This window comes from Cebus imitator, unplaced genomic scaffold, assembly GCF_001604975.1.
Source record: "Cebus imitator isolate Cc_AM_T3 unplaced genomic scaffold, Cebus_imitator-1.0 Scaffold438, whole genome shotgun sequence".
NCBI classification, from domain to species: Eukaryota; Metazoa; Chordata; class Mammalia; order Primates; family Cebidae; genus Cebus; species Cebus imitator.
Genome location: NW_016107753.1, coordinates 1,352,246 through 1,379,984, shown reverse-complemented (window position 1 = coordinate 1,379,984; position 27,739 = coordinate 1,352,246). Strand labels below are relative to the sequence as shown.

The following is a 27,739-nucleotide window of genomic DNA, read 5'->3' as shown; positions in this document are numbered from 1 at the left end:
TTGAGTCTCAAATTTTGTTTGGCTCCTGTGTACCCTTGTGTATAAATTTGTATGCCTTTTCTCCTGTTAATCTATTTTCAGTTTATTTTACCAGACTTGAGCCTTCAAAGGCAGAGGGGAAAATTCCCTTAACCCTTATAGTGTTAATCTGTTAACCAATTTTTTTTAAAGAATGTCTTTTATCTTTGCATTAGAAAAGTCAAGATGCATATCCACTCTACCAGTGAAGTGACAAGAATTTACAATGTGATAGGTACTCTCAAGGGAGCAGTGGAACCAGGTAAAGGAATCATTTGCCTAGCAAATATTGATTGAGTCATTGTTATGTGCTGAATACTGCCAGGCTGTGGGAGTGCAAAGTGAACCAACACAAACAAACAAAACCAGTGGAATTCACCTAAAAACAAAAGAAATAAATAATAAATAATTTTGTACTGTGACACATGTGGTGAAGGAAAGTGAACGTTTGATTGGGCAAGCGACCAAGGTGAATAATAAATTGTGCTGGCCTCATTTAAAGGATCAAGGAAGGCAGGTTAGGGAAAGATGTGGTTTTTCTGAGTTTTCTGAAATATTTTTACCATACATTTTGCATAGGGAAATATCTTCATGATCACTAGAAACATCTATATAAAATATCACACTTTTAGAAAATTAAGATTATCTTGTATTAATGAATCCTTTGCATAGTTTTCTTTTCCACAGCTACAGTCACTGATGAAATATATATATACATATGATTTCCATAGAAGTTCAGATGATCTACTGATTTATACATTTTATGCATAGTCTTAGCTCATGAAGCTTCAGTTCCTTATGAACTATTTGGTTCTGTATTTCTTACCAAAACAGATACTATTAGATGCATATTAAAAATATTAATCACTGTTTCTTACAAGCAGCTAGTGATTGATTTTAGATCAAGAATATTGATATCCTTCTAATGAGTACTAAATAATATATAAGTGGCTATTATTGAATAAAACTGAGTACCTATTTTGTGCCAACTCTGTTATATGCATTGGAGATGGGGAGCTAGATAGACACAGACCCAAGACAAAGAGCTCACAGTTTGTGAAGGGAGCCATACGCTTAAGTGTCATAAATGCTTTATCACCCTTGAGAGCTGGATAGGCAGAGAAATACCCTCTTCTATAGAAAATAAACAGGTTCATAGAGGGAGAAAACATTTGAGCTGTACCTTAAAAATTGGATAGAAAGAATAAGAAATGTACAACTTCCTATGGGGCCACTATGTTCCCTTACTTTGAAAATATTAGAAAGTGGTAAGTTAGGTAAGAGAGGAGTAATAGAGAATCATAAAAAAATGTGAATAAGGGTAATGTTATACTTTCTTAGTTACCTATATGTCATACATATAATTATAATAATACATTGAAATATATATTTGCTTTATCACATTTATGCTTTCTCAGATAGACGAAGCACATACTAAAATCAGAAATAACATATTTGCACAAATCTTCAGAAACCTAGCCTTTTTTTTTTTTTTTTGATTCATGAGTGCTTTGTATTTAGATGCTTTGAGTCTTTTGCAGTTTTCTCTTTTATTGACCTGAAATGACAAATAATCTTGCATCAATGCTTTCTAGACAGATACATCATTCTGGGTGGTCACCGGGACTCATGGGTGTTTGGTGGTATTGACCCTCAGAGTGGAGCAGCTGTTGTTCATGAAATTGTGAGGAGCTTTGGAACACTGAAAAAGGAAGGTAATACAAAGTGCAAAAAAGCCAACCCATCTAAGCCTCAGTTTAGTCTTCTGTAAAGTGAGTATGAAAATACTACCTCAACCATTACATGTGTTCGTCAAAACACCAATACAACTGTTAATGTTGGCTGGTTAATTATATTGTTTATTTATTTTTGCATTTATTTATATAACATTTATATTGTTGATACTTACATATTCAATGATGATCTGAAATAAAGGAATTTTACTGTTAACGGTTGTTCTTGGCAACTTAAAAGATGAAGATGGGTCTCATCACTAGAGAAAGCACACTGGAGTTGAATTATAAGCCAAAGCTTCCTAGTCAGAAACTGTAAGCAGACGTTACTCGGTCTCGTCTAAGCTCAGACCTCAGGCTAAGTGTACTGAGTCACTAATGAGATAGATGCTCTATTCAGAGAAATACCGATCTTATGCCTAATGGGATTCTGTCAAAAGTCTGATATCTGTATTCTCATAACCTAAGCCCTGGGTGCTCTCACAAAAATTTGATTTATACTCATAACATCACCACCTTAGCCATTTTAGAATTTTCATATAAAGCCAAAGTAAAATTTAATTCAAATGTTTGCTTTTTAAAATAGTAATTACAGATTGAGAGCAGAAAGTTCGTTATCTTTACTGACCCTGCCAACAAGGTGTCTGGGGACTATAAAATGTAATCTATATATTTTTAGCATCAATAAAAACAATCCTAATGTATGATGTTTGCATAATATTTACTTTCTTTGAGAAACTATTTTTATATGTCCTACCTATTTTCAAGTCCTAGCAACTAGGAGGAAGACATACATATTTATCTTCTCATGTTACAGATAAGTTAATCAAGGTTTAGAGAATCAAGTATTTTTTCCCAGTATTATGTAGCTAGCATGTGGCAGAATAAGAGAACCAGGGCTCGAACTCAAATTTCTGACTACCAGTCCACAAAACCATGATGTCTCTATTTAAAATAAAATGTAAAGGTGCTCAGTTATTTTCTATACACAGCTATCTCATATATACATGGAGTTTCTCTCTTGTTGCCCAGGCTGAGGTGCAAAGGAGCAATTTCAGCTCTCTACAAACTCCCCCTCCCAGTTTTCAGCAATTCTCCTGCCTCGGCCTCCTGAGTAGCTGGGATTACAGGCCTGCACCACCCTACACCTGGCTAATTTTTGTATTTTTAGCAGACATGGGGTTTCGCCATGTTGGCCAGGCTGGTCTCGAACTCCTGACCTCAGGTGATCCACCTGCCTTGGCCTCCCAAAGTGTTGGGATTACAGTCTTGAGCCACTTGCCAACAAAAGAATGGAGATCTAAATTTACATAGTTCACGAAGTAGGTAGTGTTTAATTTTATTACAAAACAGTTTCATGATTTTGCTAGGAAATTCCTGTGGTAACTATACAAAACATCACTGTGACAATTATAGAATATGTCAATGAAATGGAATGCTGATGAATAGTAGAAAATTTGAACAATACTATTGACAAAACTAAAAGACTGTAGTCAATAGCTATAGTATACACATTCTTAAGCACACATGAAATATTTACTAAGATGATGACAACTCAGAATTTTGGGGGCACCTACTAAGTGCTTTCTAATCATTATTCCATTTCATCATCCGACAATCAAGTGGTGTCTTTATCTTTACCCTCTTGTTCCTGGGACACAGATGAAGAAATGAAAGTGTAGTAGGTATGAGTAACTTTCCCTCAGTCATGCTGCTAGTGAGAGAATCAAGGTTTGACACAAGATGTTGCCTTAACTCCAAGGTCAGTGTTTATAACATACAAGAAACATCATCTTCACTCTTGAATTATGTGGTTTTCAGCAACAGGAAACATTGCTGTTGCTAACTGAGCCCTTTTTGATTAATTCTGGCAGAGAATGGAGTGAAATCATACAACAAGTTGATAATGAACAATTGTTTATTTGATGTCAGAACAACAAGAAAGCGTTCTAAAGGATTTTCTTTCTGTTACATCTGCTTTCGGAACACCGAATGCATCTGGAAATTTCTTCCTTTGTTTTAAGCAGTTGCAGACCACCAATTACTTATTACTTCTTATGTATTGCCAATCATTATAAAATTATTAGAATGTTTTATGACCTTGCAAGATTTTTACTGTCTACATTTCCCCCCTTTTCTATGTAATTGTGTTATTTTGTATTTACAACTTTAAAATCGTACAAAGGAAAATTACATAAGTAAAGATTTTTACCACAATTTGCCTTTCCCAAACAATGACTTTTTTTTTTTTTCCATCTGGGCTTGGTAGTGTCCTGGGTATATTATGAATTTTTTCTAGCATTTTAATATACACATATATTTTAGGGTGGAGACCTAGAAGAACAATTTTGTTTGCAAGCTGGGATGCAGAAGAATTTGGTCTTCTTGGTTCTACTGAGTGGGCAGAGGTTAGTAGGTAATTTGCTACAATATAACTTTTTGTAAAATAAAGTAGCCAGGACTTATTTGGCAAGCATGTAAAAATAAGAAGCGAATATAATGAGAAAATATTCAAAGTTTTTTTTTCCCCTAAAGTCTGAAGCAACATTTTCTTGTTCAAAAGTCAGCAATAAAAATCTCTGTTGCTAAAGAACTAGGTGGTTTTTTTTTTTTTTTTTTTTTTTTTTTGAGATAGAGTCTCACTCTGTCACCCAGGCTGGTGTGCAGTGGTGCAGTCTCGGCTCATTACAACCTCCACCTTGCAGGTTCAGGCGATTCTCCTGCCTCAGCCTCCCGAGTAACTGGGACTACAGGCACATTCCACCATGTCCAGCTAATTTTTATTTTTGTATTTTTAGTAAACATGGGATTTCACTGTGTTAGCCAAGATGGTCCTGATCTTCTGACCTCATGATCTGCCCGCCTTGGCCTCCCAAAGTGCTGGGATTACAGGCGTGAGCCACCATGCCAGGACAAGAACTAAGTTTTGTTTGAACTTTTTAGAGCGACTTAATTTCAATTATCAAAATTAATTTATCTTTATTTCCTGGGAGTATGATAGTAAATAAGTAGGTATGCTAGAAACCAAACATCAAAACAAGGAGTCGTTTTCTTAACCACACTGTAGTTTATTCTTTAAAATACTGTCTTAGCAAATATGAACGATCTAACAGACTTTTCAATGAATATCTTCCCATAAACATCTCATTTAAATGGATAATCTTGTTTGGTTCATAGAGAATGAAGCCATTTCAAATTTATGAAAAATGGGAGTTAAATTGTCTCTATTTCCTGACCATGAAATCAAATTCCTCTGTTTCATGTTTGGTTTCTATCTTGATTTTATTACACTTTCCAAAATATCTCCTAAAGCTAACTACATTTTTTTTTTTCTGAGATGGAGTCTCACTCTGTTGCCCAGGCTGGAGTGCAGTGGCATGGTTTCTGCTCACTGCAACCTCAGCCTCCTGGGTTCAAGTGATCCTCCTGCCCCAGCCTCCTCGGTAGCTGGGATTTCAAGCATGTGCCACCACATCTGGCTAATTTTTGTGTGTTTAGTAGAGACAGGGTTTTGCCATGTTGGCCAGGCTGGTCTCGAACTCCTGAGCTCAAGTGATCTGCTGCCTCAACGTCCCAAAGTGCTGGGATTACAGGCATGCACCACCACGTCTGGCAGTAAGGTATACTTTTCATTTATCTTTCTTAATTCATAACGACCTACTCTATATTAAATTATGCTAAAAGTAAGTCAGAAACTTCCACCACAGGATATTTACTAAGCCCTTTGAAAAGTGATTTTACTTGCATGTATTGTTGGCTTTATATAGCAGTAACATTAGCTATAAAGTAAATATATGCAAAGTCAATGTTTATTTCACTAATTTCCAGTCAAGCTGCAAGTATTTATTGGCTCCTGTCATAATTCAGATATTATGTGAAACCCTGTAAACTTTAATTTTCTTTGGAAAAAAAAAAATGCTCCTGTAGACCTAGTCAAAGTTTTAGAAGAAAGAATTATGCTAATATCTGGAAGAACCTAAAGATTTTCGTGGTGTGATTTGTGTCTTTCAAATTATTTTTTCACTTACAGTTGCTTTTTTTTCTATTTTTTATCTTAATGTCAGAATGCTTAGGAAATTATGTATTTTAGAGACTCAGAATCCACATTGACGTTTCAAAAAAACTTTGCTACACGTTGTTCTAAAAATGTTCAATTATCATTATTGACCAGTAGATGGTGCCATCCTACAGGAGAACCTGACTTCACGGTCAGATGATTTAAGTTCACATATTTTTCATAATATGAAATTTAACTTGAAATTTTATAAACTTAAAATACCTTCATTCCATATGACTCTAATTCTTTGCTTAAATGATGAGATGTTTGTAGGAAGATTTTTGCTGAAAAGTCTAAGGTCTTTCATGTTTGCTAAGACAGTTTTTTGAAGAATAAACTACAGCATGGTTAAGAAATTAACTTTTTCCGCTTACCGTAAGTATATGAACAGTTTCATCTTAAATATTGGCTTTTAATAAGTTGTGCTTGTTGTTTCCTACCAATAAGCTTTATTGAAATTCTTTCAAAGCAGCTCTTATTTGAGAATTTCTTATGTCAAATTTGTCATTAATGTGGGTCAGCTTAATTAGAAATCCACATACATTTAATGTAGGTGTTCATTTTGTGGGGGAGGGGGAGTGGGTTGTAACTTTATGTATATAGTTTTCTTTTTTATTATAGGAGAATTCAAGACTCCTTCAAGAGCGTGGTGTGGCCTATATTAATGCTGATTCTTCTATAGAAGGTGAATACCGTTGTTCTCATAAGAAAAGATGTGATGAAACTAGGAGTATGTAGTTAATAAATTATGCATTAACAAGGAAGGCTATCTATTCACATGTGGTTGGGGAATCTGCTGCAGCCTCTGGCAGGAAACAGTGTGTGAACTCTAGTTGAGAGTTGTGTGAGTCCTAGGTGAGCAGGTTCCTTTTTTCCTTTGCTTCCCTTTTCTTTCTTTTCCTTCCTTCCTCCCTTCCTTCCTTCTTTCCTTCTTCTTCTTCTCCTCCTCCTCCTCATTCTTCTTTCTTTCTATTTTTTTTGCTTTGAAGTATAGAGTACTAATTCAGAAAAGCAGCATTCTTTGATTAGCTTCATCTGGCAGATTTATTTTTATATACAGCAGGAATTTAGTAAGTATCTGTTGAATGATTAAGTCAGGGATCTAAAGAGTTCTATACTTTAGAATGGTATAGAAAAACAGTACCATTTGAGGGGCACGGTGGCTCGTGCCTGTAATCACAACACTTTAGAGGCTGAAGTGAGTGGATCACTCAAGGTTAGAAGTTCAAAACCAGCCTGGCCAACTTGGTGAAACACCGTTGCTACTACAAATGCAAAAATTAGCCAGGCACGGTGGCTCACTCAGTGTAGATAATATACTAAATCAATCTTGAATTATAATTCACGCAGGTACTTTAAAAAGGTTAAGATCAAACTGCTCTGAGAGTTCAGAGGAGAGAATAATAGAAACTTCAGGAAAGGCTTAAGAAATAGGATAGGCATTCGAGGCTGACTTTGAAGAATGGAAATACTTTCAATAAGCAAATGGTCAAACTAAAGGAAATCTCAGATTGATTTCCATGAAAATGAAAGAGTCCATTGTCACTGCACTCCAGCTCTGCTGTTAATTCTGTATCTTGACCGTATGCAACATCCCGGCCATTGCACTACTGTTCTCTACACTCAGATTGCTCTCCAGCACCTCTTTACCTGTTTAATTCTTATCCGTAAATCCTTTGAAATGTTACTTTTTCAGGGAAGACATGTCTTTGTAGCACTCATTACTGTCATTATTCAATTTTTGTCTTACAAATAATAGACTGTATTCCTTAACAAGGAAGAGACGGTATCTTGCTTATTCACTCCTGGATTCCTAATATCTTATTAGATAAATATTTGTGGCATGGTTGTAAAAAATAAAGGAATAAATGAAGGAAGGCGGAATTTTTTTTAGAATGTTTTCTGTAGTGTATTAATAAACTGCCTATGTCAACTCTTGGAACATGAGATCTTGATGGAGTTATGGTGGCATTTGCCTTTTCTTTTTCTGTTTCGTTGCTGTTATTGTTGTTTATTTTTTGACAGAGTCTTACTCTGCAACCCAGGCTGGAGTGCAGTGGAGCGATCATGGCTCACTAGTCTTGACCTCCCTGGCTCAAGTGATCTTCCAACCTCAGCCTCCTTGGTAGCTGGGACTACAGGCAAGCGCTAGATGTCCAGCTAATGCCTGACCTTTGGCATCAGTTGCCTGGATTCATTCCTGGCCCTGACTTCTTATGTGTGACCCAAGTTACTTACTCTCTGTGTCTCAGTTTTCTCACTTCTAAATAGAACTTCTACGAGCCCCTATCTCAAAGGCTCTTGCAAGGGTAAAAAAAAGTTATATTTGCAAAGCTCCCAGACTGTGCCTTGCACAGAGTAAATGTCAAAAAAATGTTAACTTTGATTAATAACATTACGCCTACTAAAAACACATAAGATTATATATATATATATATATATATGTATGTTTATATATGCCCACCCAGAATAAATACTCCAAATATGTTTTCTTGAGATGTAGAATAATGTTCTCTTTATTGATAGTTTTTTTTTAAATTGTGTTATTGTTATCTTGAAATGAGATCTTGTAGTGTTGCCCGGGGTGATTTCAAACTCCTGAGCTCAATTGATCCCCCCACCTCAGCCTTCCAAGTAGCTGGGACAACAGGTGTTTGCCATCATAGTTGACCTTAGTTTTTTAAGATTGGATATTTTAATGTATTTTAAACAATGATTAGGCTTTGCTACTTATATCATCCCTGGCTTGAAATTGCTTCATTGTGTCTCTATAAATTTCAAAATCAAGAACAAAAGACAGGAGGTACTATATGATTGGGACACCAGTCATCTCACTTTGTTTTATATTTTACATTGTATTAATATTTCTTTCTCAATACAAAGAATAATACATTCTGAAATTTCTAATGTTAAAATGTAAATTTGACAAATAAAGCAAAACTCCGCAATGCAAACCACTCTCAAACTTAGTCCTCTCTCCAAAGGTGCTACTGTCCTCAGTGTTGGATGTTTCCATCATGTTGACATTAATATATAATATTTAGCTCCACAAAGTACCAACAGTGTAGTGGGTGCTATCTCAGGTGCTTTACATGTAAAAATATTATTTAGTATTCACAATAACCCTCTGAGATAAGTAGGTAAATACTTTTATTATCTCTGTTGCATAAAAGAAGAAACTGACACTCAGAGAGATTAAGTAACTTTCCCAAGGTCACACAGCTAGTGAAGGATTGAGCTTAGACCCAAATCAGGCTGGTCTGTTCCAACTTTATCCTTCTAACTACTATACTCTATTGCCTCCCACCACCTTATACATCATGCCTTTTGCATTCAGCAACACATGAAACACTTTCCATGTCAGCAGACAGCTCTGTTTCCCTTCAAAAACAAGCACTACCACCAGACAACAAAAATCTTCTACTTTGTATTCACTAGGACAATTTCTGTGTCAATTCTGTAGCTGCTGGTCAGATTGCTTCAGTTTGTTGTAAATATTCTTTTATTTGCATGCTTTTCTCATGTAATGTGAAGAGAGGGAAGAAAGCTATATTTGTTTGGTCTAGAATGTGTGCGTTTAAATTGTAATCAATGTTGCCAAACTATTTCCCCTTATAAACATTTCCACTCTTACAGATTGTAATAAATGCTGCCAAACTATTCCCCCTTGTAAACATTTCCACTCTTATAAGCACTTCTGTTTGAAAAATTACATTGGCTGTTTCTACATATTTATTCTTCCAGATGAATTTTAGAATTCTAAAATTAAATGCTTAAGTTCCATAAACAATTCTGTGAAGATGTCACTATTTTTAAAGCCTCAACTTTTGTTGTTCTCAAACATGGATCTGAGGCTTTGGGATAAAAGCTGGTTGCCATCCTCTGAGAGTTTTCTGTGCATTTACATTTATGGGCATTTGCACAGGCTATGCCCTTAGCTGCAAATACATTCCCACCCCGCCAACCCCACCCAACTGTGTTTTTCTGGTTCTAGGAAACTCAGTTCAAGAGTTCCCTCCTCAAAGTTTGTGAAGTTGTCTTGAATCCTTTACCCCGAAATTCCTCCCAGTCAGCAGCCCCTCCCTGCACTCTCTTAGCTTCCCAAGAACTCCTCTCCTGGCTGCTTCACTTCATTGCCACACCCATCAGCCCTAGACCTCCTGAGGAATGGGGACTGCAGCTCTAAGAAGAGCACCTGGCTCACAAATTCATTGTCACGACAAATACTGATTAGTTAAATGCTGAATTCTGGGATCGTGCTAAGCTCTGCGCTGTGGAAGCAAACAAAAGAGTGCAACTTCTCCTGTGGGATTGTCTAGTGGGAGCGCTGATAATAAAAAGACAAGTACTTAGTATGTTTTAGGTTAAATAGATGAGTAATGTGGAAAAATACGAGCCAAGGTTGAAAGAGAGAGTGGCTAAAATTAGGGGGTACGAGAGTGCTATTATAGGTAGGGTGATCAGGGGAAATATCTCAGAAAAACATGACATGAGATCAGAGGAGTAGTAAGTCTTGCAGATATAATGCAGAATACTGTTCCAGGCTGAAAGGACAGTGTGTGCAAAGATGCTGAGGGAATATTTTTGGGTGGAATGTGAAATGCAGATTTTGAGAGGTGACCTGGGGTGGTTTCATATATGGCACTGTGGGCCATGGTGAGGATGACGGACTTTACAGAGTTAGATGGGAAGCCATTGGAGAGTTAGAGTTAAAATCAGGTTTTACAACAATCATTCTGGCTAGGGAGTTAGTAGTGGTCCTTGAAGAAAATCATAACAGAAAGAAATTAAAGTTTAAAATCTATTATTTTCTTATTTTTCAGGAAACTACACTCTGAGAGTTGATTGTACACCACTAATGTACAGCTTGGTATACAACCTAACAAAAGAGGTAAAAATAATTACATATAATTTATCAAAATTCAAGCTCTACCTATGGTGTTTTCTTGAGGTATTATTATGATAAACACGGATGTTGTTTTCTAACTTCTTGTCTTCTTTTCATATAACAAATATGACATCACATCACCATAGACCATCACATCTAGTAGACTGTTGACACAGGTTTCCTCATTTCTCACCACACCACTGTCAGGTGGCCCATGAGTAGCATTATGTCTACCACCTCCATTCTTAAAACAGTGAAACCGAGCTCAAAGAACATTGGCCACCAAAGTCACACACAACTTGTACAGTAGCTGAACCAAGACTTGATCCTATGGCTGAACTCCTTAATTTAAAAACGTGTTTATACTCTTCAGTATAGCAATACCAATCAATTCAGGACACAGGAATCGTTAAATGCTCTAATTGATTGAGAAAGAATATTCATAAAAATACCAGCTGCTGGCTTCCAGGGAGAGAGGCTAGGTGAGACCATAATTATATTTTTTCAGATAGGGATTATAAATAAAATTTAAATGTCATTAAGCTTTGGTTTCAAAAGAATGGAACGGAGGAATGGCCAAGACGACTGACTAGAAGCAGTTATGATGTGTGGCTCTCACAAAGAGAAATGGGAAGGGCAAGTAAATACAGCACCTTCAACTCAAACATCCAGGCACTCACAATGGGACTAATGAAGGAAACAACCCGACCCAAGGAAAATGGAGAAAAGCAAGGCAGTATGACCACCCATTTGGGAAAGACATGGAGTCAAGGAAACCTCCCCTGCCCCGGGAAATGATGAGTGAATGTGAAAACCCAGGAAGCCATGCTTTTTCTGTGGATCTTTGCAACTCGTGAACCCACTCTACCAGGTCCTTCAGTCTGACACACAGAGCTGCATGGAATCTTGGCAGAAGAGCCACTCACACATGTAACAGAGACCCAGGAGCTTTGGATACTGCAGCTTTCCAGGCTTCATGCAGAAGTAGCTGCAACTCCCACAAAAGCAGGAGATTAGACACCCATACATACCTATGAAAAAAGAGGCTGAATTCAGGGGCCTGAAAAGCAATGGTCTGCAGGCCGCAATTCCACAGCACCTTACAGGATAAGGCCTACTGTTTGGATTTTCAGCCAGTCACTGGTAACAGAGTTGCGCCTACTCGGGACAGAGCACTGGGTGGTGGTGGGAGTGGGGGGCGGGGTGGTGGGTGGAGGGGTGGGCTGCCATCTTTGCTGTTTGGGTGACTTAGCCATTCCAGTCTTTAGGCTTTGGAGAGTTCAGGCGACTAGGGGTGGAAGCAGTACCCCAGCACAGCACAGTGGCCCCACAAAAATATGGCCAGACTGCTTTATAAAGCAGGTCCCCTCACTGCATTCCTCATCACTGGGTGGAGCCTCCCAACCAGGATTTCTGGCTACCCCCAGTGGTGTTCTCTGGCTGACAGAGGTTTTAGGACACCCTGGGATGGAGCTCCCAGTAGGAGAGGCAAACTACCATCTTTGCTATTTGGGTGACTTCGTCATCCCAGGTTTCAGACTTTGGAGTGTCCAAGGCAACCAAGAGCTGAAGTGGACCCCCACCATAGCACAGCTGCTCTACAAAAACATGGCCAGACTACTTTTTAAACTAAGCCCCTGATCCTTTTTTTTTTTTTTTTTTTTGTCTGAGTGAGATTTCCCAATATGGTTTCCAGCCAACTCCTACAGGTCTGTTCAGGCTGGTAACATGCCTATAACTCCCTGGGATGGAGCTCTCAGAGTAAGGAGCAGGCTGCCATCTTTGCTGTTTCACAGCCTTCACTGATGATTCCTCCAGGTACTGTAATATCTGAGGCAACTAGGGATTAGAGTGGACCCCAGCATAACACAGCAATCATGCAGAAAATTGGCCAGACTGTTTAAAACAAAAAAGAAAAAGACCTCTCCAAAGGTCACCAACCTCAAAGATTGAAGACAGATAAGCCCACAAAGATGAGAAAAGATCAGTACAAGAACACTGAAAACTCAAAATGCCAGAGTGCCTTTATTCCTCCAGATTCCTCCACTTCTAGAGCAAGGGTTCAGAACTGGGCTGAGGTTGAGATGCCTGAAATGACAGGAGTAGAATTCAAATATGGATAGAGACAGTTGCTTCCTCCTCTAGTTGCCTGAACTCTCCAAAGCCTAAAGAGTGGAATGGCTAAAGGAGTGTGTTGTAACCCAATTCTAGGAAGATAAAAATCATGATAAAACATTGCAGGAACTGACAGTCAAAATAGCCAGTATAGAGAGAAGAATGTAGGCAACGTAAGAGAGCTGAAAAGAGTGCAGGAATTTCACAACGCAATCACAAGTATTAATAGCAACATAGACATAGCAACATAGTGAAGGAAAGAATCTTAGGGGCTGGAAGACTGTCTTTCTGCAATAATACAGGCATACAAGAATAGAGAAAAAGGAATGAACAAAACCCCTGAGAAATATGTGATCATGTAAAGAGACTGAATCTATGACTGATGGGTATACTTGAAAGAGAAATGAACAAAACCCCTGAGAAATATGTGATCATGTAAAGATACTGAATCTATGATTGAGGGGTATACTTGAAAGAGAAATGAACAAAACCCCTGAGAAATACATGATCATGTAAAGAGACTGAATCTATGATTGACGGGTATACTTGAAAGAGATGGGTAGAGTGGAAACAACATGGAAAAGTTATTTCAGGATATAATCCACGAGAACTTTCCCAACATAGCTAGATAGGCCAACATTCAAATTCAGGAAAGTTAGAGAACCCCAATAAGATACTCCATGAGATCATCCCCAAGACAAAATCATCAGATTCTCCAAGGGCAAAATGAAAGAAAAAATGTTAAAGGCAGCTAGAGGGAAAGGCCAGTTCACCTACAAAGGGAAGCGCATCAGACTGACTGTGGACTCCTCAGCTGAAACCCTACAGGCCAGAAGAGATTGAGGCCAATGTTTTTCTAACATTCTTAGAAAAAAAATAATCCAATCCAGAATTTCATATTTCACCAAACCAAACTAAGCTTTATAAGTGAAGGAGAAATAAGATCCTTTTAAGACAAGCAAATGCTGAGGGAATTTGTTACCACCAGTTCCATCTTAGAAGAGCTCTTGACAGAAGCACTAAATATGGAAAGGAAAGACTGTCACCAGCCACTGCAAAAAACACATTGAAGTACACAGATCAGTGACACTGTAAAGCAATCACGTAAGTCTGAAAAATAACCAGATAACATCATGATGACAGGATCAAATCCACACATATCAATACTAATCTTAAATGTAAATGGGCTAAATGCACCAATTAAAGGACATAGAGTGACAAGCTGGATAAACAGCCAGGACCTATTGGTACCCTGTCTTCAAGAGATCCATCTCACATGCAATGACACATAGGTCAAAATAAATAGATGAAGGAAAATCTACCAAGCAAATTAAAAACAGAAAAATGGAGGGGTTGCAATCTTAGTTTCTGACAAAACAGACTTTAAACCAACAAAGCTCAAAAAAGACAAAGAAGAGCATAATGGTAACGAATTAAGTTCAACAAGAGCTAACTGTCCTAAATATATATGCACATAACACAGGAGCAACCAGATTAATAAAACAAGTTCTTAGAGACCTTCAAAGAGACTTAGATTCTCACACAATAATAATGGTAGACTTTAGCAGCCTATTAAAAATATTAATTAATTTTCAAGACATAAAATTAACAGATATTTAGGACCTGAACTGAGCACTTAATCAAATGGACCTGATAGATATCTATAGAACTCTCCACCAAAAAAACAACAGAATATACACTCATCTCATCAATCCATGGCACTTACTCTAAAATTGATCACATAATTGGAAGTAAAACACTCATCAGCAAAAGCAAGATAACTGAAATAAAAAAACGTATCTTGTACCACCATGCAATCAAATTCAAAATCAAGAGTAAAAAATTCACTCAAAACTATACAATTCCATGGAAATTTAATAATCTGCTCCTGAATGACTTGTGGGCATATAATGAGATAAAAGTAGAAATCAAGAAGTTCTTTGAAACTGATGAGAACAAAGATAACGTACCAGAATCTCTGGGACCACAGCTAAGGCAGAATTAAAAGGGAAGTTTATAGCACTAAATGCCCACATTAAAAAAGATCTCAAGTTAACAACCTAATATCAAAACTTAATGTTCTAGAGAACAAAAGCAAACCCCAAAACTAAGCAGAAGACAAGAAATAACCAAGACCACAGCTGAACTGAATGTGATGGAGACATGAAAAACCCTTCAAAAATTAACAAATCCAGGAGGTGATTTTTTGAAAAAATTAATAAAATAGGCTGCTAGCTAGCCTAATAAAGAAGAAAAGAGATAAGATTCAAATAAACACAATCAGAAATGATAATGAGAATATTACCATTGACCCCACAGAAATACAAACATTAGAGAATATTATAAACACCTCTATGCATATAAACTAAAAATAATCTAGAAGAAATGGATAAATTCCTGGACACATACACCCTCGCAAGGCTGAACCAGAAAGAAATTGAATCCCTGAACAGACCAATCATGAGTTCTGAAACTGAGGCCTACTAACAAAAAAAGTCTAGGACCAAATGGATACACAGCTGAATTCTACCAGAGGTGCAAAGAAGGGCTGGTACTATTTGTACTGAAACTATTTAAAAATAATTAGGAGGGGATACTCCTCTTTCACTAATCTGTGAGGCCAGCATCATCCTGATACCAAAAACTGGCAAAGATACAACAACACCACAAAAAGATTCAGGCCAATATTTTTCATGAACACTGATGCAAAAAACCTCAACAAAATACTGGCAAATTGAATCCAGCAGCACATTAAAAAGCTTATCCACCACAATTGAGTAGACTTCATCTCAGGGATGCAAGTTTAATTCAACATATGCAGATCAGTAAATGTGATTCATCACATAGGCAGAACTGCAAGCAAAAACCACATAATTATCTCAATAAATGAAGAAAAAAGCTTTCAATAAAATTGAACATCTCTTCATGTTAAAAACTATCACTAAACTCGGTATTGAAGGAATATACCTCAAAATAATAAGAGCCATATATGATAAACCAACAGTCAACATCATACTGAATGGGCCAAAGCTGGAAGCAGTCCCTTTCAAAACCAGCACAAAATAAGGGTGCCCTCTCTTCTCACTCCTATTCAATATAGTACTGGAAGTGCTGGCCAGGGTAATCAGGCAAAAAAAAAAAAGAAATAAAGTTCATTCAAATAATAAAAGAAGAGGTCAAACTCTTCCTGTTTGCAGATGGCATGATTTTATATCCAGGAAATACCATTGTCAAAGCCCAAAAGCTTCTTAAACTGATAAGCAACTTCAGCAGTATCAGGATACAAAATTGATTTGCAAAAATTGCTAGCATTTCTATATACGAGCAATAGGCAAGCCAAGAGACAAGTCAAAAATTAACACACATTCACAATTACCACAAAAAGAATAAAATACCTAGAAATACAGATAACTCAGGAGGTGAAAGATGCTACAAGGAGAACTACAAACCACTGCTCTAAGAAATCAGAGATGGCACAAATAAATGGAAAATAATTCCCTGCTCATGAATAGGAAGAATCAATATCATTAAAATGGTCATATTGCCCAAAGTAATTTATAGATTCAGTGCTATTCCTATTAAACTATCATTGACATTCTTCACAGAATTAGAAAAATCTATTTTAAAATTCATATGGATCCATTAAGAGACGAATAGATTAAAACAAACAAACAAACAAAAAAAAAGGCCTGCATACCCAGGCAATTCTAAGCAAAAAGAACAAACCTGGAGGCATCAAACTATACTATGAGGCTACAGTAACCAAAACAGCATGGTATTGGTACAAAGACAGACACATAGACCAATGGAATAGAATAGAGAACCAAGAAATAAGACTGCACACCTACAACTATTTGATTTTTGACAAACCCGATGAAAAACAATGGGGAAAGAATGCCCTACTCAATAAATGGTGCTGAGATAATTGGCTAGCCATATACAGAAGGTTGAAATTGGACCACTTTTTTACATTGTATACAAAAATTAACTCAACGTGGGTGAAACACTTATGAAAAACCTGAAACTATAAAAACACTAGAAGAAAACATAGTTAATATCATTCAGGATATAGGCATGAGCAAAGGTTTCATGATGAAGATGCCAAGAACAATTGCAACAAAAGCAAAAATTGACAACTGGTATAAAATTAAACAAAAGAGTTTCTGAGCAGCAAATGAACTAACAAACAAAAAACAAAACACCACCACCGCCACCAAAAAACAGTCAACAGGGTAAACAGACAACCTATAGAATGGGAAATATTTTTACAAACTATGCATCTGACAAAGGTCTAATATCCAGCATCTATAATTAACTTAAACAAATTTACAATATAAAACACACAATACTATTAAAAAGTGGACAAAGGACATGAACACTTTTCAAAAAGAGACATATGTGTGGTCAAGAAACATGAAAAAACCTCAACATCTCTGATCATTAGAGAAATACAAATCGAAACTACAATGAGATATCATCTAAAACTAGTCAGAATGACTATTATTAAAAACGCAAAAAAATAACAGATTCTGGAGAGGTTGTGTCAAAAAAAGGAATGTTTATACACTATTGGTGAGAGTGTAAATTAGTTCACCCATTGTGGAAGACAGTGTCATGATTCCACAAAGACTTAAAGACAGAAACTCCATTTCACCCAATAATCTTATTACTAGGTACAAACTTGAAGGAGTATAAATCATTCTATTATAAAGATGGATGCTTGTGTATGTTCATTGTAACACTATTCATAACAGCACAGACATGGAATCAATCTCAATATCTGTCAATGATAGATTGGATAAAGAAAATATGGTACAAATTCACCGTGGAATATTATGCAGCCATATAAACGAATGAGATCATGTCCTTTGCAGGGACATGGATGGAGCCGGAGGCTGTTATTCTTAGCAAACTAATGAAGGAACAGAAAACCAAATACTACATCTTCTTACTTATACATGGGAGCTTAATGATGAGAGCATATTGACACAGAGGGAATTAACACACACTGGGGCCTTTAGGAAGATGGAGGTTGGGAAGAGAGAGCGGATTATAAAAAATAACTAATGGGTGCTAGGCTTAATACCTAGGTGATGACATAATCTGTACAACAAACCCCCATGATGCAAGTTTACCTATATTACAAACCTGCACTTGTGCTCCTTAACTTAAAAAAAAGTTAAAAAGAAGAATGAAATTTAGTTATATAACGTATCCTAAGATAAAAAATGAATTTGAAAATATATAATCACCTAGTTAACTAAGAACTCTATCATTTGTCTTACCTTATAAATCAGTTGCCATGGAACATATAAAAATTTAAATATCTGAAACTTAGTATTTAAGGTAATTGCTGGCATTTGTGTAATTTAAGATAAATGCTAGGAAGCTTGGAAGTTATTTTTGTTTACTACCTGGATTGGTGACACCCAGTGACAATTGCAAAACATTATCCTCCAAGTCAGGTTTAAAATTATGTGATGCTTAAGAATTATTGGTTTTGTTTTACTTTGATTTGGGAGAGTGATTTGTACTATTTTACATTTTTGTGAATAACCTAACATTTAGTAATATAGTTTTACACTGTTTCAAATGTATACTTCTTAGAATAAATTAAGTTGTACTGTCTCTTATTTCAAAGCTTTGTGTAAATGTAAACTTGAGTGAAATTATTTTGTTGTTTTATTTATCCATGTTTTATGAATTAAGATGTTGATTGCTTACTCACTCCCTATGCTTATATAAACACAGTTTGTGTTCCCATAGAACTCTGCATGTATTTCTATTAAATTACCTAGCTCATTGAATTTTACATTTTTACTTATAGTCCCCACTAGTAGAGAGCATGCTGTATGTCTTGCTAATCTCTATATCCCTGTCATCTACAAAATATCTTAAATTCTACAGGTTTTCTATAAGCTTTTTGAATTGTATTCGTCGAAAAATAATACATATGATTTTAGTTAAATATAAAATAAAAATATTTTAAACCTTATGTTGTTCAGTTACCTGTAAATAACTACGGGACATTAATTAGTTTAGCTTGCTAAATATTTTTGGCACAACTTCTATCGCTCTGAGCCTCAAATTCATTAACAGGTCATGTTTTGCTCCCTTAGGTTTCCCATCTGCAAAACCAGAACATGTATTTTAATCCCCGTGTTTAACACAATTACAATAAAAAATTAACTAAATAAAATTTCAATCACATTATAGTTTATTATATATTATTGAATGACTTTGGCAACTCTACTGGCAAGAAACAATATTAAAATGAATGCTTTTCCTTAACCAGCTTGCTTCTTTTTATTTTCTTTGCTGTGAGAGGAGAAATCGTTTTGAGTGTAGTCTCTTTTAAATAAGAAAAATGAACAGAAAGATCATATGCTATGCCATTCATCTAAAGACAATGGCTTGGTATGAATTTGGTGTAGCCTGTTTATGCTATGTACTTCATACATTTATTTTTATAATATAGTTCAACCTATATATAATAACATTAGTATATTCCCATTTGTCAGAAATGTATTATAATTCTTAATGACTGCTAATGTGTGGATAGCATCCTTGTTTTTGCTGAACTCTGGCTTAGTTATTCACTTTTGATTAATGGACATTTAGTTTTTAATATATCTGAGTTAGAAGCATTCTTTTTTTTTTTCTCTTTTAATTTATATAGCTGAAAAGCCCTGATGAAGACTTTGAAGGCAAATCTCTTTATGAAAGCTGGAATAAAAAAAGTCCTTCCCCCGACTTCAGTGGCATACCCAGGTGAGCAAACAAATGAAATTTCCATTGAATTCAGTGTGGGATTGTTTTGAAAATAAAAGCGTATTTTCTTTCAATCATTAAGTGAAAAAATACCTTTCAAAATGGTCTAAAATCTGATGAAGGAAGAGCATTCCTTTGGTTCACAAATCAAATATTATTGTGTGTTTTACAGTTAAATCTGCAGGACATCAAAACATGATTTCTCTTTAGAATATGTAATATATACATATGGTACATTTCAACAGATTATATAGATTGGTCATTTCTCATATGAAATCCATGGGATGGAGAAGTATTTGATTTTGGATTTTTTTCAGATTTTGGAATATTTGCATTATAATTACCAGTTGAACATCCATAATCTCAAAATACATAATCTGAAATGCTTCAGTTAGCATTTCCTTTCAGCATCATGTAGGTGCTCAAAACCTTTTGGATTTTACAGCTTTTTTTTTTTTTTTTCCTTTTTTTTTTTTTAATTTTCTAATCTTTATTTTTTGTGAGTAGACAGTAGGTGTATATATTTTGGGGGTGCATGAGATGTTTTGATACAGAATTTAGATTTGTGGATTAGGGATGCTCAACACGTAATGGAGATAATAGTAAAAAGTAATTCTCATTTTTTGTTACCTCATCACCCTGTAATTATTCTTTTTCTGAATATCATATAGTTAACAAATATTTTGCTTAGTGTAACAAAAAAAGAAGCATCACTTTAACATTAATTGTGTCTTCAAAAACAACACAAGTATAAATATCTCAGTAGTCTGAGATTACCAATGTCAACAGCACAAATTATTTATATTAACAGCAGAATTTATGTCCAAATTGTCTGCAAAATGTTGACTTATTTTCACTCTGTTATGTACAACAAATGAAATATGATAAATGAAATGAAATAATCTTAAAGAAAGTGTTTTCCAGCTTTAGAAACCTTTAACAAAATGTGACAGTCAGTCCTACACAAAATAGTCTTATAGAATTAGATATTTTGTGATCAAATTAATATTCCTCTTCATATTTTTGCTGCATGTCTAAAACTGTATGTTTAAAATTGTATTTATAATACCAAGAATGGAGTTTAGCTTAATGGGCATGTAATCTGTACTTAATGAACAAATTACTCTAAAGCAATTCTCTTATTTTATCCCTAAAAGGATTAGCAAATTGGGATCTGGAAATGATTTTGAGGTGTTCTTCCAAAGACTTGGAATTGCTTCAGGCAGAGTACGATATACTAAAAATTGGGTAAGTGTATCTCAAATTATTCAGGATTGTTTATGAATATGTTTTAATTAAATGAATAATTCTGACTCCAAAAAGTGACTCCAGCATCAGAGGAATAGAGAAATTTGAAAGCGCAGGTGGTGTCTCAATGGTTGACAGTGTCACTTCTACATAGGATAACTCATATCTGGTGTTCCTACCCTAAATTCAAATGTCAGTTGGTATCAATACTCATGTCTGAAAATGTGAACATCCATGTACTCCCTTAAACATATTTCCTGTTTCATTTGGTGGCACTGCACTCAGTCATTTAAGTTGGAAATGTAGGAATTGTCTTTGACTTCACTCTCCTCCTTATCATTCAGAATTAATCAGCATCTCCCCATTATCATTCAAAATTAATCAGTATATTTGGATTTCCATCTCTTACTATTCTCCCATTATGAAACAAATAACGAGTCATTAAACAAATGAAAAATGGTATATATATTAGTCTGTTCTCACGCTGCTAATAAAGACATACCAGAGACTGTGTAATTTATAGATGTTTAATTGACTCACAGTTCCACATTGTGAAGCCTGGGAAGGCCTCGCAATTCTGGCCGAAGGCAAATGAGGAGCAGTTACATCTGACATGGTAGCCAACAAGAGAGCACGTGCAGGGAAACTTCCCTTTATAAAATCACCAGACCTCATGAGACTCATTCACTATCACGAGAGCAGTGCAGGAAAACACACTGCCCATGATTCCTTTACCTCTCACCTGGTCTCTCCCATGACATGTGGGGATTATCATAATTCAAGGTGAGGTTTGGGTGAGGACACAGAGCCAAACCATATCAGTATAATATACTGTGAATGTGTGAAAGTCACATTATATGTTGAATGTGTGATCCAACACTGACCAGTCTTACCAACATGAATAGTAAATGTGGTGCTAATCATTTTATTATAAGCTATCTTATAAGAAATGTGTTTTGTTATTCTTTCTGTAGGAAACGAACAAATTCAGCAGCTATCCACTGTATCACAGCATCTATGAAACATATGAGTTGGTGGAAAAGTTTTATGATCCGATGTTTAAATATCACCTCACTGTGGCCCAGGTTCGCGGAGGAATGGTGTTTGAACTGGCCAATTCCATAGTGCTCCCTTTTGATTGTCGAGATTATGCTGAAGTTTTAAGAAAATATGCTGATGAATTCTACAATATTTATAGGAAATATCCACAGGAAATGAAGACATACAGTGTGTCATTTGGTAATGTTACCGTTCCTTTTTCAAATTCATCATCTGTATGGTTCTATTAATCTCCAGGATATAATGGGCTATCTTAGGTCATTTATTATTGATTGCTGTTTCAAGTGATCCAGTATTCTGTTTATGTCTATAAATGTATTTTCCATTTTATGAATGCTCACATCTTACAATATAAAAATATAAATACCTTGTAAAACACAAAAGATGGCTTCTATATTGTTCCTTTTCTGGAACTATAGAACAATGCCATTAGAAATTATGTTCTTTAATCATTTGATGATCTCAATTTCTATTACAGATTCGCTTTTTTCTGCAATAATGAATTTTACAGAAATTGCTTCCAAGTTCAGTGGGAGACTCCAGAACTTTGACAAAAGCAAGTATGTTCCACAGACACACACACACACACACACACACACACGTGTGTGTGTGTGTGTGTGTGTGTGTGTGTGTGTCATTGTATATAATTAAAAGGAAAATAACATCACTGTTGCTGAATTGACTTTGGGATTTTCTTGCTGTTTTTTTGCTTAGTTTTATTTTAAGTTCAGAAATTTGGTATAGGTATATATGTGCCATTTCCTGCTGTGTTCTGTCTTTCTACTCTAGCACATTCTATGTAGTGTGCACTATCTCAGAAGATCTATTTTCGACATTCTGAGTGGGAATTATGCTGCTCAGAAATATCAGCTTCTCCCTCCTGTCAATTGATTGGTTATTGTATACTCTGCTTAACATTGAGGGTCCTCCACTGTGTGACCCCAGCTTTTTTCATTTTTATCTCTCATTGTTTCAGTATCTGTACATCATAACTCAGCCAGATCATTAAATTTTCAAAGCATGATTTATTTCTACCTCTTTTTTTGTCATTATCTCCATATAGAGCTCCTTATTTCCACTTACATCTGGCAAAAGTCTATGTATCCAGAATAGAAAATTTTTAAAGCTATTAATTTTGGAAATGTTAAACATTTAGAATTAATTCTGTGTAAGATTACACAAGTACAACAAAATTTGAAAAAAATTTAAGATGGAAGGAAGAATACTTGGTGAGAATACTAAGGTAATTTTTTTAGTAGAATTTTGAGGGTACACATCTGTGTATTAAATATGGCATGATATAAATATCAAATCCCTAGGAGCTGATGTTAGGATACATAGAAAGATCAGGGTAGATAATCTAGAAATAGGCCCATTGATACATAAGGAAGTATTAGTAATAAAGCATACAGCAAAAATCAATGGGGAACGATTACTCAACCATAATATTGTATAAGCTATGTCAGTATCTGCTATAAAAGTAAATTCAGAATTCCACTTCACATTGTATGTTAACATAAACAACGGGTGTAAAGAATTATTTAGTAAAAATAAAAATTTCTTGAAAGACAGATGCCAAGTTTAGAAGCAATGGGGAAATAATGTGATCAGATTTGAGACCATTAAAATGGTCAGAATATGAAAATATTCAAATGAAAAATGAAAGTTGAAAACTTATATTCCAGCAAAAGTGAAAAGAGCGTAATACATGCATTATAAAAATATTTTTTGAATTAAACAGTCCAAAAGAACAAATTGAAAATATTGGTAAGAAACAAGACAAATAATTTAAAAAATGTTGTCAAAGATACACCTGTAAAGAAACATAGCAAAATATTGCGGTTCACTAATGCCTAATTCAGAAATACTAATCAAGGTAATGTGATCTTATTCTTATAACATATTAATAGCAATTTAAATCTTGATTGTGTCTATTGATGTAGCTGGTACACTGCAGCATATGCTCTCCATGCTTTTCTGATATCATTATAAATTATTTTTGCCTTTTTGAAAAAGATAGATACATATTGCTAAAGTGTTAAAGAGATGTCACAGAGTTCTGTGCTTTGACATAGCATTTTCATTTCTTGAATTATTTCTTAGGAAAAAGTCTCAATTTTAGAAAAGAAAGACTGCTTGGAGAAAGATTTGAAGTATAAAATTATAATGCCAAGTAATTCAAAATAACCTAATGCTTAAGAGAAGAGAAATTACTAAAAATTTGATATTCACCAATTTGAACATTTTATAATCATTAAAATAGGTTATCAGAAATACAATATAAGAAGATACTTAGAATAAAATATGAAATAAGCAAAAGGCTTATAAAATTATAAATACAATTTTATTAATTTTTATTTAATGAATAGAAAAATCTTAAATGGAATTTAAAAATTATTATAATAATTGTGTTATCCTCTGAGGGCTATTGGAATAATTGTTTTCTTATTCTTTACAATTCTTTACAATTTTTATATGTGAGTAAAATGTCAACAATGAGAAATAAATTTTCAGGACATCCCAAACACCATGTATTCTATAAAGCTGGTTTGCTTTCTGTATTTTAAAAAAATATATTTTCTCCCTCTGAGAAAATGCCCCATGGTTTGAAATGTGGTTCGTTTAGAACACTTATTGTTTAACACACTCAGCTTTCCCTTCCATTAGTATTTCTATATTTGTTTTATTTTCTCTAACTGATAGTAAAGATACATCCTGTTCTCTATATGGTATTTACAAATTCTGAAACACCTGAGATTGCACACATTAATAGTAAATTGCACACATTAATAGTAAATTCAGACTAAGTAAATTAAACTGAATATCGAATTTCTCAACCAAAACTTTGAAATCTAAGGAAGAGACATGTCTTCATCCTGCTTTTCTTGTATCACTTCTTGCCCCATTAAAGAATATAAGTGTTAACACAGGATACAGAGAAAGAAAAGTGTGTGTATTTGTGTGTGTGCATTTACATGTGTGTAGCCACATGAATTTTTGTATTTGTAGCAATGCTTTGTGAATTTGATTCAGAAACCCATAGCACCTTATTGAAATTATCTTTCATTCGATTGCCTCATCTGTTTCTGGGAGTTGCTAACAGGTATTTTGTTTCATTTACCTTTATACTATCACAAAATCTGAATTCATGATGCTAAATACATAAATGTTAAAAATAGCTCAAATCCAAATTATGGGGGTTTAAGTTATTCCTATTTTTTCTTTTATCAATGGGGTGCAGTTGAAAGAACAATATGGACCTCCTATTTCACTCTAAAAACTTTCTAGTGTAAATTTAGTCAAGTCATTTAACTCCTGATCCTTTGTTATCTCATCTACAAAATGGGGCTATTATTCTGTTCAACTTGCAGAATTGCTGTGGAGATTAAAAACCACATATTATATAAACATTCAGAATAGTAATTGGCACATAGGAAATGATAACTAAATGCTGTTGGTAAAAATTATAAAAGACAAAAGATAAATTAATGAGTAAGATGATTTATGCTTCCTTATTGAAATAATTGTTTCTCATTAGTTAATTAAATTATGACAGAATTGGTGTATTAAATTCAGTAAGTCATTATTAAACTATTCAGGGCTTGCAGATAAACTTTTAATTATATTGAATCATTCTTATTACAATAATAACCCCAACACTCCTTTTGAAATGTAAGTCTGTAAAAGCAGGGAGTGTTTGATACATTGGAGACATAGAAATACTGTTGAAAGACTGAGGTAATCACCATCTCTTGTGTTCGTAATAAGTTTAGCTTTAAAAATAAAAGGACTATTATTACTTATCACTTGGTAAATATTTATAATTTTCCAGGCATCTTGCTGAACATTAGCAGGTCATCTTATTTTAATACTGATGTTACTTCAGTGAGTAGATTATTAGGATACCTAAGGTGAAGAAAACCTTGTTATATTTGTACATCTGGGTTTATCAGTTAATTATTGTGCCAATGTAAATAAAAATCACTATTATTTTTCCCATTGGCACATACAGTTGTTTCTGTGCTTTTATAAGCCTGAGCTGTATAGTAGTGTATGAGATTTAAAAAATATGGTAGTTATGTATGTTGTTAATTTGCATATTACATAAATTTAAAATTGACAATTGACATTTGAACAACAGTGATTTGAGCTGCACAGGTCCACTTATACATGAATTTTTTTTCAATTAATACAATGAGCCCTCTCTATCTGTAGATTTCACATGAGCAAGCAAACACAGATGGAAAATTCAGTATTATTCACGGTAATCCCAGGTACTCAGGAAGCTGAAGCAGGATAGCTTGAGCCCAGGAGTTTGAGGCTGTAGTGATCTATGATCAAGCAACTGCACTCCAGCCTGGGTGACAGAGCAAGGCTCCATCTCTTAAGAAAACAGAGTAAAATACAATATGGGAAGGACTAAAACCCTCATATATGGAGGGCCGACTATCCTTGTTATTTTTAAGTATGGTAAACTTCTTATTTTGCCAAATCTTTATTTTCAAACTTACTTTTGCAAATATTATCATAGCATACAGAAAATGATTTTGTTAAAAATATCAAAAAAGATGGACATAAATCTAGAAAAAAGGATTTTAAGTGAGTACAGTCGTTTATATGGAAAAAATCTCAATAATCATCTTTCTTTTAGCTTTGATACATTAGAACTTTTATCACGGAATGATGCTCATTCTGTGAGCTTGAATCTGAGAACCACAGATGTAGCTAATGAGAAACTAATGAAAAATATAAAGTAAGAGGATTACAGAAACTTAAAAAAACCAAAACTGTTACATTTCATTTGTACTACTAGTTATGTGCTTTGTAAACATTTTCTAGTTTATATAATTGCCTATCTCATTGTCTTACTATGAAGACTAAGATGTCAAAGGGGCATTAAGCATGTGATAAGAGTTATATTGGAGGCAGCTAACCCAAAGGGGATCAGCTGTGGCTTCAGATACCACAGACAACAGCTACATTTCCTCCCTGAGGCAGAGCAAGTTAATTCAGAAAGTCTTATCAGACTCCGAGAATGCTGTACTTAAGCCATTCTGAAAAATCACTTGAAAAGATACCATTTTAAGTAATTTTTAGACTTAAATCTGGATCATTGTACTGAGAGATTAATTTAATTTGCTTGGTAGTTTGTTCATTTTCACCCTGTTAATTCCACAGTGGAGGAGGATCGTCTTTTCATATACATGTGTCTTCCTTGCAGGACTTGAGTTTGCAGAAATTTTGGTGTAGAGGGTGGTGCTGGAACCCATCCCCAGAGATAACTAGATTCAGTTTTATTCTAAAATTTTTATTTTCTGGGTAGAAACATTTTCATGAAGTTATAATTATATTCATTTTCTTTCTCAGCCCAATATTATTAAGAATGATGAATGATCAACTGATGTTTCTAGAACGAGCATTTATTGATCCATTAGGGTTACCAGACAGGCCTTTTTATAGGTAAGAAAAAATATGACTCCCTTCTATAATAGCACATTATCTTATCTTTATTTTTATTTTTTTGCACTGTGGAAAAATGTAGTTTATTTCTTGCAAGCAAATAGAAAATTTTAAAATATAGGTAGTAAGTGATAGTTGTAGTGTTTCTTCATATGATGTAACATGAGTTTTGTATATCTTTGTTTTGCATATCTTTCTGATTATTAAAGAATATATATTTATTTAGAAAATATAGAAGATCCAGAAAGCCGCAGAGGAAAATAAAAATCTCTCTAATTTTATCAGAAAAAATATAAATTCATGGTTATAGTCTTGTGTGTATAATATTAGCTCCTTTCCTATTTTAAATATATTTTTGCTTAGGTATACACACAATCCAAACATCTCTCT

General features: G+C 34.8%; 1 protein-coding gene across 1 annotated transcript in view; it reads left to right on the top strand.

The window, feature by feature from the left end:
- The window catches only part of FOLH1B (folate hydrolase 1B), a 60,442-nt gene that overhangs the window by 31,109 nt on the left and 1,594 nt on the right, over nucleotides 1-27,739 (top strand). The window contains exons 9-18 of the mRNA XM_017510395.1: nucleotides 195-280; nucleotides 1,614-1,733; nucleotides 4,077-4,159; nucleotides 6,430-6,493; nucleotides 10,632-10,699; nucleotides 19,491-19,582; nucleotides 20,740-20,830; nucleotides 21,805-22,069; nucleotides 22,368-22,449; nucleotides 27,257-27,349. Of these exons, the coding sequence (XP_017365884.1) occupies nucleotides 195-280; nucleotides 1,614-1,733; nucleotides 4,077-4,159; nucleotides 6,430-6,493; nucleotides 10,632-10,699; nucleotides 19,491-19,582; nucleotides 20,740-20,830; nucleotides 21,805-22,069; nucleotides 22,368-22,449; nucleotides 27,257-27,349 (1,044 nt within the window). The remainder of the gene's footprint in view (nucleotides 1-194; nucleotides 281-1,613; nucleotides 1,734-4,076; nucleotides 4,160-6,429; nucleotides 6,494-10,631; nucleotides 10,700-19,490; nucleotides 19,583-20,739; nucleotides 20,831-21,804; nucleotides 22,070-22,367; nucleotides 22,450-27,256; nucleotides 27,350-27,739) is intronic.